This window comes from Heliangelus exortis, chromosome 1 (genome assembly GCF_036169615.1).
Source record: "Heliangelus exortis chromosome 1, bHelExo1.hap1, whole genome shotgun sequence".
Classification (NCBI taxonomy): Eukaryota; Metazoa; Chordata; class Aves; order Apodiformes; family Trochilidae; genus Heliangelus; species Heliangelus exortis.
The window spans coordinates 117,221,499-117,236,331 of NC_092422.1; the positions used below are offsets into that span (position 1 = coordinate 117,221,499).

Below are 14,833 nucleotides of genomic sequence, written 5' to 3' on the forward strand. Positions count from 1 at the left end.
ATACATGGTTGACTTGCCAGCTGCATACTGATCACAATTTTTGTCCATCTATCTCAGAAAGAACATAATTATGCTAAAAGAAATTCAGAGAAGGTGCAAGGTTTTCTTGATGAGACATAACCAAGTCAGACAGGACAATTCATTGTGGATAAGGGCTGACTCAGAATTCTTAGTTTCAAAACCACTGTTGTTAGGAAGAGAATAGAAACAGTTCATAGCCTCTTTCAAAAACAACAAAAAAAGACATTAAAGGGTTTCAAATGGAACAAACAAAAGTCAGATTCTAACCAAGACAATTAAGTACTTCTTCAAATGTGCAATGTGTAGAAGCTATACATTTTTTTTCCAAATGGCTCTGTGGGTGCTGAAAATGTGTGTTGGTCACAAGGGAGACTAGAAAAGTTAACACAAGAGACATCCGTTTGAGGGTTCCTGAAGAGGTCTGGTTAATTTTCCTAAAAAGTTGTTAAAAATGAGGTTAAATTGAGTCATGTCTAGTTGAGAATTTGGTTATTTCTGATTGAGAAAAATCACTTAGCCTGAGAGAATATGTGAGAGTATAAGTACTTGCCCTCTTCACATATTGTTCTTTGGTATTTGCTCTTGGCCTTTTAAGAAAGATAATGTGATAGGTAGACATTTTGTTTAATATATTAGAGCTGTTCTTAGGTTTCAAGATAGTCCTATATGCTCTACTTAGCTCCTCAGCTTCACAGTAACCAAAAGACCACCAAGAGGTGTGGGAGAAATCAGATTCCCCACATCACTTCATGAGAGGCAGCAGATAAAAGTGTTCTGATTTCAATTCAGGAACTAAATAGTGGGTACAAATCAGTCGTATCATTGGTCAAAATATGTATATTCTTATACTCTACAAGGATATTGTCCTTTGCATGGGACCAGTGGTATATCCTTCCCTGGTGTATCACAAAGTTGTTTACAGATCTGGGCATTATGCTTTGCTGAAGTAAATAAGTAGCATTCTCCTACATACTTGAGTGGCTGAGAGTCCTAAAATACAGACAAACCTTTCCAAATCTAAGACAGTCATTAGATAGCTTTATGAAAGCCATGACAATTTGTGTGCTGCTTATTCAACTTTTTAAAATTCTTTTAAAAGTACTAAAAGCTCCAGTTTATATCAATGATTGTTGACCATTTTTTTGTGTTAATGCAAGCAGAAGACTTCTGACGTTAAAATTTTTTCTGGAGTGCCCTTCAGGCAACCTATCAAGACATATTTTGGAGACAGTCTCCTCTATGAATTCAGCAAGCTGTGGTTGGAAGGCAGATGACAAAAAGAATTTGGGCATTTAATGTGTCACTTAAGAACAATTTGGGGACCCAGTGATTAAGTTCATGAAATATAACTGTGTCTGCCGAATCAATGAATAAGTGTACATTAGGAACAAACTGAAGTGCACAGACATTTGTAAGTGGAAGATCTGTAGCAAACATGATTTTTCTTGCTGACACAGGAGAAAGCATTAACTGCAATGATCTGCAGTTTCCCAGCAACTGGAGAAAGCTTAACAGGAAGAAGTTTAATGTTTTTAACTATTAGCTGGCGGACTAAACTTGCTGTGTCTAAGCATGTATTCTGAGATAATATTCTGAGATAAGTATTCTGATAATAACACCTAACTACTGAATGTATTTGCCAGGCTTGTTTTTTGTTTTTTTTTCTCTCAGAGCTGTTTTGTGCTACCAGGATAAGGAAGGGGCTGCATGGTGCATACCATGGATGTAATTAGTTGATTGTAAAGGAGAAATCTCCCTAAAACACCATTGTCAAAAACATTATATGAAGAAGGATTTGTCAATTTGTTGAGCAGCTCCACTAGACAAGGAAGATCTTGCCAGGGCTTTTCCCTCCTGCAAATTGTATCCCTCCTCCTGCATGTTTCTCAACCTAGATAAGCACGAGTAATTCTATTTTTTACCTCTGTCACAGACATAGAGCTTGTCTTACCTCTAAAGTGGTTGCCACAGCCAAGAAGAGTATGAATGTTTCAGTTTCCTATGGTTCAGATGGGTCAGAGTACAGAGCATCATAAGTATCCTGGCAATGACACTGATCCTATTCAGCCAGTTGGAGTTCCAACTTCAGTATCATCCACATGTTAAGCAGCATAGCTGCCATCTGGGCAGAGAGCGAGAGATTCCTGGTTATGCAGCAAATCTGTTTATCTTTCTACTTTTTCCCTGAAATCACAACACTATATATATTGCAGTTCTATAGTGCTGCTGTGCTTTAAACATTTCAGCAATAAATTAGGTGAAATGCTGTCTCTGATAGGAGGTATTTAATGTTTTAATAATTACCTGGAGTGTGATATATTTGCAAAAGAGAGTGATAAAAAGCATAAGACAAGCCTGCTTCACCAGTGAAAACAGGGAAGAGAACCTTATTAAGAAGGTTATTAAGGTCACATACTAAACGTTTTTCTGTTCATTTTCCTGAATATAATATGTTAGGACAAAAGCTGAAGTGAAAAGACTGCTGGTAGGTACGAACTGAACTCCACTGGTTTGGTATCCTGCTCTAATGCATTGTTGCAAGTGCTTGTCATGATGACAAGAATAAGACGCTCAGGCTCCATAACATGTTGATTAATCTACCATTTATTTATATTATTTATTTATATATCATATACCTATTAATACAAAAAGGATGGTGAGAGCTGCAAGTTGTGTAACACTGGATGGACCTCCAGTAAGGACACAGCACACTGTACTGGTCCCCTCTGTCAAGAGGTTTGGCAGCCTCCTGGTTTTTAGAGACCACAGAAGATTTAAAGATTTCTACTGTCAAGCAACAGGATGTTCACAGGACACATGCTTCTTAACATTAAGATAAAGACAAGGACACAAAGGTGTTGTAATATCCCTTACTGAGTGGGAGCTGCCTGCAGGATTCTTTACAATTAACCAGCTGAGTTAACCTTGTGGCCAAGGACTGTGTGCAGCACAGCAGAGCCCTGGAGCCCCGGGGCTGTGTGCAGGACAACACGGTACAGGCCTGTGCCTGCTCAGCTTCACTGCTGTGTGGATCACTGGCTGCTGGATGTGCAATTGTCTTCTGTCTAGGATCACTACACTAACAGCAAAAGCAGTGGCAGTGAGAGGCTGCTTTTTCACGTGTTCAATGGCAGTCTGTTACCCCATATGGGGGGTATATGGCATATGGCATCCTGACATAGGTGATAGCCACTTAGCCTTCTGCTTTCTGAACAGGATGTCTTTCACATTTACTTTGTCAGAGAATCCCATATAGACCTGTCCAAAGCTAAACCAATAAATATTCCGGAATTTCTCCAGAATGGTTTTAGGTTTTTTTTCAGGAGCAGAATTCTTAAGTAATCAGATATTGTTCATATTCAGGTATTAAATACAATAACTATTAATTGTTCCCAGATTAGATAATACATCTCCTCTTAATTCTTTGGGCAATGTAAGGAATCATGCCTCATAGGACTGAGAGTATTCCCAGTTTCTTTTTGTAGCAATATTGATGTATCAGTTAAATTTAACTTGAAAACAAAGTGATGCTTTGTTCAGCAGTCTGGCCAAGCTTTATTTTTATGCTTTATGCAAGTAAATAGTCTAAGAGATAGTCTTGTCATTCTTCTGCTCAAATTCAAGATAAGGACAAAGTACAAGTGCAGTAATCCCTGTCAGTTGTATAAAATGTTTCATAGCAGAAATGTGTTAGCCTACCCATTTGGTCATTCCCAGTTGTCACGTCCAAGACATATTTTTAGGAAGATAGGCTCTATTGGAAGCAATTCCCAGGACACCTAAATAGGCCAGACTTCACATCTTCCATAAGATGTGCAATTAATTGCATTTAAATGAAGAGTACTCAATACAGTGCCAGATCAATAATTCAATTCTTTTCAATAGAGACAAGAAGGAAGGATGGTATTCATCCTTTTTTTTTTTTTCTCCTGAGCATAATTTTGTTCTTTCATCTTTTGACAAATCATCTTTGCTGGTGTTTCTCAGGTGTGCATGTGAGTGCTGGAAGAAGTTAAAATTGGCATAACAGTTAATTTATTATCAATTTCTAGGAAAGCAAGCAATTTATTCTCTGCAAGGGTAGTTCTTGATAGTTACTTAAAGTAAGAAATTAGAAATTAAAGGAATACATGTAGCTGAATTAGAGTGCAGTTTAATGAGTCTTTGGTTTGAAGTTATGTAAGTGATATTTTAGGTGTCAAACAGTTTTTTCCTCCAACCAGGGAAAAGGAATATAAGAGCTGAGAAAAACATTCTCTGGCCTTTTTTTTCACCAGCTACACAATTGAGAAGACTGTCTAGGCACATACTCTTGCCAATAAAAACCCCAAACAAACAAAAAATATGAGTATAAAGCACAATTTTCCTTCCATATTAGAAAAGGTTTTTGTTAGTGATGAGAAGCTATTATGTGTAGTGCAAACTACAGTCTTGTACATCCATTTGGCATTACTTTTTATTGTGCTTAATTATTATTTTTAAAACGTCTTAGAAGCATGAAATCTTTCAATGTTTGTGTATACCTTTTGGATCTGAAAATGTAATTGTGTTGGTTTTCCCTCCTTCAGCTATTGATAGGCTATGAAAATGGAACTATAGTATTCTGGGACTTACGGTCTAAAAGAGCTGATCTGAGAGCTTATTATGATGAGGTAAGCAGTTTCCATTACTTCAGAAAAAATGTTATTCAACAGTTGCTCTTATGGATATTTATCTTAAAGCATTGCTTGTACTTGAAATACTGTTTGTGCAATGCTTTTGAACAAGTTACTGACAAAAGAATTCAAAACCTGAAGCCTGTTGTTGTAATGCATTAAGTTCTTTTGAGTGTACTATGATAGAACTTCTCTTCCCCTTCATTCTGACAAGTTCCTCAGTTTCTGTGTGGTGATCCTCAGTTGAAGACTGAATTTCAAATATTTTTTGGAGGGGAAAGGAAGCTAGTAAATTATTGTCTATCTATAAATCTAAATATTCTTCCTTTTGAAGTTCAGATGGAGACTCTATCTGCTGACATTCAGTTGCAATAGAGAGGAATAATTTCATATGTCATGAATTTTAAATTATTTTTCACATAGTCACAAGAAATACTTTGATTTCACTGTCAGTGAAAACCACTATTAAAAGGTCTCTTCCATTCAACTTTTTCACTGTGTTGAGGTTAACTGAGGTCTTAGAAGTAGTGGGCAGCTCAGAGGGAATTCATCCTCTGTAGCTGCACACTTGAATAGTTGGCTGACAAAAGGATCATTACAAGGTAGTGGTTCTCTGTCTACTTGGACAACACTACTGTGAAATCTTGCCTGTCCTTTCTAGGCTGCATTCTAGATCAATTGGTATGAAAAGAGAGCTCATAAACAAACCAGATTCACAAGTTATTGCTGATACTTGGCAGACCCAAAAAAACTCAAACCCACATATCCTCATATGCAGGCTGCTTAAAAGATAGGTTGTGTCAGTGCACATTCATCATCTTTCATTAGAACACATTTCCAAAACGAGGATGCAGAGCTCACAGAGACACTTGCCTAGAAAACATCTTCATACTTTATCAAGCACTGTGGAAGCATCAAATCTGATGTGGCCCTGGCTGTAATGGTCCTTAATTCTAAGATTCAAGCAATAGGATGAGTATGGTTCTTGTTCAAAATATGGTTAAGAGCAGTCCTTGAGTCCCCATGACTTCTTCTCAGTGGAGGAGGCTTATGTTTGGGAACTAAAATAGTGTTGAGCTTGCTTAATTTTAGTACATGCTGAGTGTGAGAGAAAGAATATTTATGCAACCACTGTGGGTATTGCAGGAGGAGAAACATACCCAATCTGGAGTGATATGCTTTATGTGCATACACTGTGTGAACATTCATATGAGTCACTGACTGTGATGAACTCCTGTTCTAAGCAAATAACTGTTCCTTTTTGTGTGTGTAGTTGCTGAAGAGGTGGATCAGGATGCTAGACATACTCTAGCAGAGAGAAAATTAGGGTCTTGTTCAGTACCATCTTTCTGTATTGGCCCCGACTCCCATCTGAGATCTTCAGAAGCAATTCTTAAGTGTTTCTTGCCCATTTTGGGGCACAGTCTAGCAGGTGAGTTTGCATTGCTGCTATGCCAAGTGTCTGTGAGAGCAGCATTCCTGCTCAGTTCCACTCAGCAGGAGGTTTGTGCTGGCAGGTGGCACCTAGCAGCTGAGAGTTGAACAAGCAGCTTGGTGCAGTTTTCAGCTGCTGGTTACCTGCTGCTGCTGCTCGGAGGCAGCAACTGCAACCATGTCAACGTGTACCTACGTGTGATAACACACCAAAAGGAGATTCACATTTGGCATGATAGCAAGCATGAATGAGCTCATGTCAGAATTATATGCAGGAGGATAGGCATGCCTTCAGTGTAAGTGAAGCAGCAGTCTCCACAGAGCTGAGGTTCTCACTCTTAGGACTCTGTATGGAACATCTTTCTGTGTTTCACTGCTTCAGTTATAGTTTGGTATCACAGAATCATAGAATTGGCTGGGTTGGAAGGGACCTCAGAGATCATCAAGTCCAACCCTTGATCCACTACCACTGCAGTTACCAGCCCATGGCACTGAGTGCCACATCCAGTCTCTTTTTAAATATCTCCAGGGACGGAGAATCCACCACTTCCCGGGGCAGCCCATTCCAATGCTTGATCACCCTCTCAGTAAAGAAATTCTTTCTAATGTCCAACCTAAACCTCCCCCGGCACAACTTGAGACCGTGCCCTCTTGTCTTGCTGAGAGTTGCCTGGGAAAAGAGACCAACCCCCACCTGGCTACACCCTCCTTTCAGGGAGTTGTAGAGAGTGATGAGGTCTCCTCTGAGTCTCCTCTTCTCCAGGCTGAACAGCCCCAGCTCCCTCACCCTCTCCTCTTATGGGTCCTTAAGAGGAATTGTGCTCCAAATCCCATCTTGTAGGTAGAAGGCTGAGGGACACTCATACCATTTGAAGATAGATAGCTGGAGTTCACTTCATTCAGCTTTGTTGAGTCTTCATTGGCTGGACTATCTTACTAGTATGATAGCAAAGCTTTCATATCCAAGGCATGTTTGAAAACATCTGAGAAATTTTAATTCAAAGGCTCCTTTGTGGCCATGCTGTCCAGCCTCTGGAGCTGAGTAAAGCTTTGTGATAGGGTCACAGCCTTTCCATTGGTTTCTTCTGGTATTCCCTCCAGACCATGAGGTATTAGCAACCGTAAAGATCAATGTACTTATTAAGAGGAAGATCAACAGGAAATTTTCAATAGTGACCAATAGGCTTTTAGGTTTCTTTCTTGTCAGCTTCAGCAAAATTAGTATGAACAACTTGAATGCTGACTTATGAACACCCAGGCATAACTTTAAAGTGATTTGAATAAATCAGGTAAATGGCCATATACAATTTTAAGTGAATGCAAGGCCTTAGCATTTCCTGAGTTGCAAAAAAAAAAAAGTTATTAAACTGCATTCAAAACTGGGTCTCTTATTTACTTTTACATAGAAACATGTTGTGGTTTTTGCTAACATTTCTGGACAGGAAATGGATTCCAGGGAAAATTCTGTGAGTCTGTGCTCCTGAGGGGAGTGTGTGAGAAATTGTGGTATACATGGAAGCAGTATTTTGTTTTGTCAGAAAACAGCTTTTGTTAGCTTCCAGCACATACAGGTGAAAATGAAGGATTTACACCATTATCCTTTCAGCTTGTTTCATGTAATTATCGTTGGTTCCACCATTTTGCATGAATGGTCTATTAATTAAGTGTTGCTTTTTGGCATACATAACATTCATCATATGGTACTTGCATTGTTTACATAGGAGTACGGTATTCTTCTTTTCTGAAGTGCTATCTGTTAAAAAAATACATGTTTTGTTAATTTCCTCTCTTGATGAAACAATCCTGGTCTTGTTAGTGTTTTTGTTCCTCTATTAAACATCCTAGATTTCTATGTACTTGCTCTGAAACTTAAGTATACCAGGGGAAAAAATAATTCAAGAATACTGTTTCTGCTTTTCCTAAATATTCCTCTGGGTAACACAGCATGTGTTGTACATTACCTGTAAAATTTGTCCCACAGAATTCCCAGTATGATTGTTAGAATAAACACTTCTAAAGAGAGCTATCAGACTTCTTGCAATTGTACTTTATGTCCCTTGTTCTTACACTTTTATCATAATACACTGTTCCTTAAATTTTGCTCTGATTTAGTGCAGGCTTTCTTACATTCTTGTGTTATGTTAGCATTTATAATGAATTTTATACCAGTGGATTACAGCCACTGGTAACTAAAAACTGCTAGTAATGGTCTTAAAACAAACAAGAACAATCCAGCTGTTGACACACTATTAGATTAATGTAATCGAAAATCATACGTTAAAATGTCATTAGCTTAAACACTGTATTCCATTTCAATCTCAAGTTCTTCTTTGATTTCTGTAGGCTATTCATTCTGTTGCTTGGCATCATGAAGGGAAACAGTTCATGTGCAGTCACTCTGATGGCAGCTTGACCCTGTGGAATCTGAAAAGACCTAACAGACCATTCCAGACCACAATTCCACATGGTAATTTTGATACTTAAAATGTATAACTAAGTAACAGTATTCTCCATGGTGTTTGTTAATGTCTGTGTTTATTTCATTTTTTACTGTAGCCCAGATCCAGAGTTGTTTCTTCCATAAATGTTTTAATTTGCAAATTAGCTGCAAAATACAAAAATCAGAGAGTGATCTTGATCAAACTTTTTTTTTTAAGTTGCTGTCATAAATACCTCTTACTAACTGATACTGCTCTAATGTCTTCTTTTATTCAATAGATCTTAATACCCTACAGCTAGTCTTTGAAGCCCTCAGGCTTTTCACGTGGTTTTTCTTTTGTGCTTTGTACTTACGTGCTTGTGTGATCAATTTTCACGGGAAGTAATTTTGTACAGGACACTGTTGCTTCTAATACAATTGGTACAAGGCTTCTCAAGTCACTGCAATGAAGAATTTAAAAGTGCCAAATTAAGAAATACCTGTATGGCTAGGACTTTATATGCCATTGCTTCCTAAAAATGAGGTTAAAAGCTATTAACTCTGTTTCAAATAAATACATTACTTGGAAGCCTGACTGGAGTAAGAAGGAAAAGGCACAATCTGTGTAGCCCAGAGAAATTTTAGCATTTTTTCTAAGATATCCTGATTCCTTGTATTTTATAATTTTCAGTCATAGAATTGTACTTCATATCAGAAGTGACCTCTCAGAGGTGATCCTGTCTAAACTCCAGCTCAAAACAGGCCTGATTAGATCAGTGAGTTCAGGGCAGTATCAAGTTTACACTGAACACTTGAATGCTTCCAGCAACAAACTGCACAAAGTCTCTGAGCAATGTCTTCCAGTATTTAATGACTCTTACGGTACAAATTTTTTTGCTAATAGCTAAAAAGAATTTCCCATATGACAACTTGAGTCCTTTGCCTCCCATTATGTCACTGTGCACCTCTGAGAACAGTCCAGCTCTATCTGCACTGTGTCCTCCAATCAACTTGTTGAAAACAAGCACAAACTTTCCAACGTAACAAAACCAAAATTGATGGGGTTTTTTGTTGATAAGTGACTTTTCTCTGACTGAAACTACTGAGCTATAATTAACTAAAAACCCATGAATTTAAATTGTACGCTTCATTTAATTTTGTCACTCAATTAGTTACACTCCAAAGCACGTAACATTCTGTCAACAAAAGGACTTGAGTCAATATGAGAATGACTGAGGAAAAAAACTGAGCTGTTTATAGTCATAATATGTTCAGAAAAAAGTGATACATTTGGTCGAATTAATTAATAAAGTGTTAAGTGTCATCCTTGTCTGTAAACTGCATGGTTTTTGATGTCTTTGAAGTGTGGTCTGTGGTCCCTTTAGTTGTATATGGCACTAAAAACATAAAGTCATAATAAATATAATTACTTCATACAAGTGCATGTTTTGTGCTAATCCTCATCTTCTGTATCTTTAGAGTTCCGTCCTTTTACTACGTACACACTTGCTTCAATGTGTATGCTTTAGTTTGATAGTTCTATTATTGTGATGTTTTGATACAGTTCTCATCTTCTTTTTTTCCTAAGGAAAAATGCAAAAAGATGGAAAAAAACCTGAATCTTGTAAGCCCATTCTTAAAGTAGAGTACAAGACCTGTAAAAATAGGTATGTTTTTAATTCTGTAATTAACTCAATGTTATATTCCTGAGTTAAAGTTCTTTTAGAATATTTCCCCCTTTCTTTTTGCAAAGCTTCTTATTGTTATTTCAAGGTACTAAACCTATAATGTGATCTTGTATGTACTACATAAAGTTCTAATTGCTATGATTTTTTTTTAATACAGTGAACCATTTGTGATATTTTCTGGTGGACTGTCGTATGATAAGGCTTGTCGAAGACCAAGTTTAACAATCATGCACGGGAAAGCAATTACAGTTCTTGAAATGGATCACCCTATAGTTGATTTTTTAACTCTTTGTGAAACCCCATATCCAAATGGTGAGTTTATTAGGCAAAAAACAGTTATGGAAAATGTAAATGAAGAGATCTTTCATTCCTTAATTCCACTGTAGGGACTTCCATTCTCACAGTTGTCTCCATCCCAAGAAAACTACATCACTAGAAGTAGTTGTAATTTTTCTTGCTTTCTGAGTATAGCAAGCAGGTAATGAGTGGTCAATAAGGCATGCATAAATCTTCAAATATAAGCTTAAAACACATGGACTAGTATGAGGAAATACTGCTATTAATCAAATAACTGTGCTTATATGTCTGACATTTCTCATGACGCTCAAAATCTACAGATTGCTAAGTTATTGCATAGTAACTGTGACATATAAAAAGGTTCTTACACTTCAGCCTGAATTGAACTGTTAAAATTGTTTTACTGCTTCTCATGGGGCTGCCATATTCTAAAGTACATTCACAAAAAACTCCAGAAAGTAAATTAAGAAAAGCTGTAAGTCAAAAAGAAACTAAGTTCATAATTTTAATCCCTCAAGCAGAAAAGTAAAATAAATCTTATATATGCAGCTAAATCAAACACATATTAAAAACTCTTAGTAAAGATAGTGTTTATTTGCTTCACTGTCATGCAAAAATTCAATTTTTCAGAATCGAAGTTAGTTTGGGCCTTTACTTAACTGTGTCAAATACAGTGACACTTTTCAGTACTAAGATTCTGTAGCCCCTCCCCTCTGCTCACACATTAATATTTAAAAATTTTGGTTTAACCTGTGTTATTTATCAGCTTGGTTAAAAACAGGCCATAAATATTGTGCATTTGTAACACCTGAAGGGAAGGTAAGTCAGCTGCTGTGAATTTACTCAACCTTTTGGCATTAGCAATCTGAAGAGTGTTCTCTGAGTTTGCACATAGTGTTGTGGTTTGCTGCTGTTGAAGAGTCATAATTTCACATTTATGTTTTTTATAACTTGTGTTCTACCTAAGCTAATGCAGTCTGTGCATCAATGGAAGCACTTAGTTGTCTTTTTTTTTTTTTTAATAAAGGAAAAAAGCATTGTAAAAGAGTATATGGGACAAAGGATCATGTCAGTATCTGAATTGAACATAACAGACTTACAGGAATCTTTTGGAATATTCCTTTGAAACCCCTTCAGAAGTGGGGGCATTGTTTAGCATCATCTGTTCAGAGTCTGTTTTTGAAGAACAGTTTATAGGCAGTAGAAGCATTACTACTGGACAGCAAAGGCTCATTTTCTGTTGTATTCAGCAGTACTGTGATACAACAACTTACTCATACTCTGCATCTTTATTTTCAATATACCTTCATGCTGGCACGCTACAACCTGGCAATTGTATTTCTGCTACATATGTTGATCAGCATTAGTGCCCCAAAGTAATTGCTCATTTCCTGTCTGGCCCTAGTTTGTGCGTATGTCTAGGATTTGAACTTATAAAACTTCTGTTTACTTTACTGTGAATGTGCTTGCTCATTCAAAATGAGTAACAGGAGAACTCTGTGTCTTTTATACTTTATTCCTCGCTTACAGAATTTCAAGAGCCCTATGCTGTAGTTGTGCTTTTGGAAAAAGATCTCATTGTTGTTGACCTGACACAAAGCAAGTAAGTATTAAGTCTTATTATGAAGTTCTTTATAGATCTTAACTGCTCAGCAAATGATTATAAGAATCCTAATATTATTATGCAGTGTCATTTTACTACCTAAAATCATTAACTCTTGGTAGTTACATTTACCTCTACCTTAAGAGCTAAAAATCAGCTAATCAACAGGAACTTAGTGAGAATATTTGTTCTTAAATTTGGGAAATTTAAATCTGCAGTCCCTTCAGAATAGGTCTGAAACATTAATTTAACACAGATGCTAAGTAATGCTTGGTCACATGCTGAATTATGATATGAATGTGTGTTTTGGAAACTAGATTTAAATACTACTTATATGTATGTGTAACTTTACTGGACTCCATAGGGACTGCCACTTACATATTTATTTAAGTATTTACATTATTAATAAACAATGGCATTGATTTGTAGTGGATTTACAGGGTTATTTCATGATGCAGTTGCTGGTTTAAATGACAAATAATTCTTTCACATCAGAACCAATGTTCACATTGAAGAGGAACCATATATCATGCTATGCATAATCTCTTATTTGTTCTGTTTTGCCTTTTTGTCTCCATCACTACCAGTGTTGTATGTCCACATTCACACTGGTATAACTAGGAACAGATTTTGCCCTTAATGTCTTGAAACATTTTAAGTGAATCACACTCTGATCTCACTTACTTTCAAGAATAATTCAGATCATCTCAGCAATATAAAATGGATGTAACTTAAGTCAGAAATTTCCTACATTTTGAATTGTGTATAACATTGTGTAATTTACCAGAAGAGAGGCCTCCCTTCTTATCAGATCATCCAAACTGATGGAAGTGAGAAGTAAACTGAGATCTACTTCATCTGTTACTGCAATTGTTCATTGTAGATTCAGTAGTCTACCAACCCAATCAGCTAAGCTGCTCAATATAATATCCATGAACCTGGAACTTCTAGGAAATGTGTAACTTCTGCATATATAAGATTTTGAGATGGTGGGAAAAAATAGTTCCTAATCCTCATTCAAAATAGCAGTCCTCTTAGGCTTAGGAGCTATTCATGTGAATAGGTACTGATATTACAAGAGGATTCTTACTATAGCAGTGGAATATTTATATCTTTATTTGAGTAACCTGACGCAATTATTGAAGTTTAAAACAATACATGTGTTTTAATAAATAAAAGAGAATTTTTTTAGTAATGATTGTACTTTGAATCTGTTGTACACTTTAGTGTAAGAATATGTTTTCTTCTATGGCTCAGTGTATTACAGTGCTTCTAATAAATTGTCTTCCTTAACTAGTTTTCCAATCTTTGAAAATCCATATCCTATTGACATTCATGAGTCACCTGTTACCTGCACAGAATATTTTGCGGACTGCCCTCCAGATTTGATTCCTGTACTCTATTCTGTAGGAGCAAAGCATAAAAAGCAAGGATACAGCAATAAGGTAAACAAAACTGATATTTTTTTAAAACAAATAAAGAAGATGTACAATGTATGTTTTTTGTAACATGTTACCAAATTTTTTACGTTTTACTTATTTAGTAATTACTTTCAACTTGGTCCCACCAGCAGCTTAGCAGCAACGCTTACAGCCTGGTATTTGTCTCACAGAAGCACCATCAATTAAGTGCAACCATTAGTGACCATTATATAGGACTTAATCATTAGGCTGCTGGAGTTATGCCAGATCAGGTGAGCTAAAGGCAAGCCAGCACTTTACAATTAAAATTTATATCGGAATTATAGAATCATGAAATGGTTTGGGTTGGAAGGGACCTTAAAGATCATCTAATTCCAACCCTCCTGCCCTGGCCGGGATAGCTCCCACTAGACCAGGTAGCTCAAAGCCCCATCCAACCTGGTCTTGAAAACTTCCAGAGACAAGTCATCCACAGCTTCCCTGGGCAACCTGTGCCAGTGTCTTACACCCTTCATAGTAAAGAATTTCCTCCTGAACCCAGGTCAACTGCTTGGAAGGCAGCTATGCTTACCACTATACCACCAACACAACCTTATGTGGGTAAGTTGACTCTATCAAGGAAAAAAGTGAAAATAGTATAGCTGAAAGACATTATCAGAAGACCTTGAGTGCACGTTGATATTTAACAGCATGTCTGTGTAGTATTTAATATTATTAAATTAGAATATTAATTATTTTGCTGTCTTAATGTAATGCTTTTAGTAATAGGACAAGCTGCAAAAATAAAAAGAAGAAATGCAATTACTTTATTATTTTCAACTATTAACTGGTTTATGGTTTGGCTAGATCTAATCCTTCCTAATAAAATTAGAAAAAAAATATTGGGTAAACAAATCATACATCATCGTTTTCTGTTCACATTAACAGAAGTTTCCTCATTGGAGTTGTCTTGTTTTCCATGAACTGAGAAACTGGGCCTTATCTACATCTTTTAGATTTTGATTTGACAAAGTACTTCAGAAATATTTTTTTCTTACTTGCATATTTCTGCTTATCTATCCTTACCTCATAAAAATAGTATGCCAAACTTTTCGCCCCCTCCGTGTTTTCATAGCACACTCTCTTGTCCCCATGCCTTATTTGTACACATACAAATATACCCCAACATATATGGTAGGTAGCCACTCATTTACTACCCACCCATTTCTGTACACGAGCACAAACAAGCATCTATTCCATATATCCACATAACCAGTTTATGCTCCCAGTTTTTTTCCACCCACTCGTACTCTGCA

The 14,833-nt window shown here is 36.7% G+C and overlaps 1 protein-coding gene across 4 annotated transcripts in view; it reads left to right on the forward strand.

Moving 5' to 3' along the window:
- The window catches only part of STXBP5L (syntaxin binding protein 5L), a 189,862-nt gene that overhangs the window by 103,699 nt on the left and 71,330 nt on the right, over positions 1-14,833 (forward strand). For 3 of the 4 annotated variants that reach the window (XM_071760679.1, XM_071760670.1, XM_071760698.1), the window contains 6 exons: positions 4,590-4,673; positions 8,454-8,577; positions 10,118-10,196; positions 10,375-10,529; positions 12,045-12,117; positions 13,415-13,562. In XM_071760679.1, coding sequence (XP_071616780.1) covers positions 4,590-4,673; positions 8,454-8,577; positions 10,118-10,196; positions 10,375-10,529; positions 12,045-12,117; positions 13,415-13,562 — 663 coding nt within the window. The remainder of the gene's footprint in view (positions 1-4,589; positions 4,674-8,453; positions 8,578-10,117; positions 10,197-10,374; positions 10,530-12,044; positions 12,118-13,414; positions 13,563-14,833) is intronic. The other variant, XM_071760689.1, reaches the window with a different exon arrangement.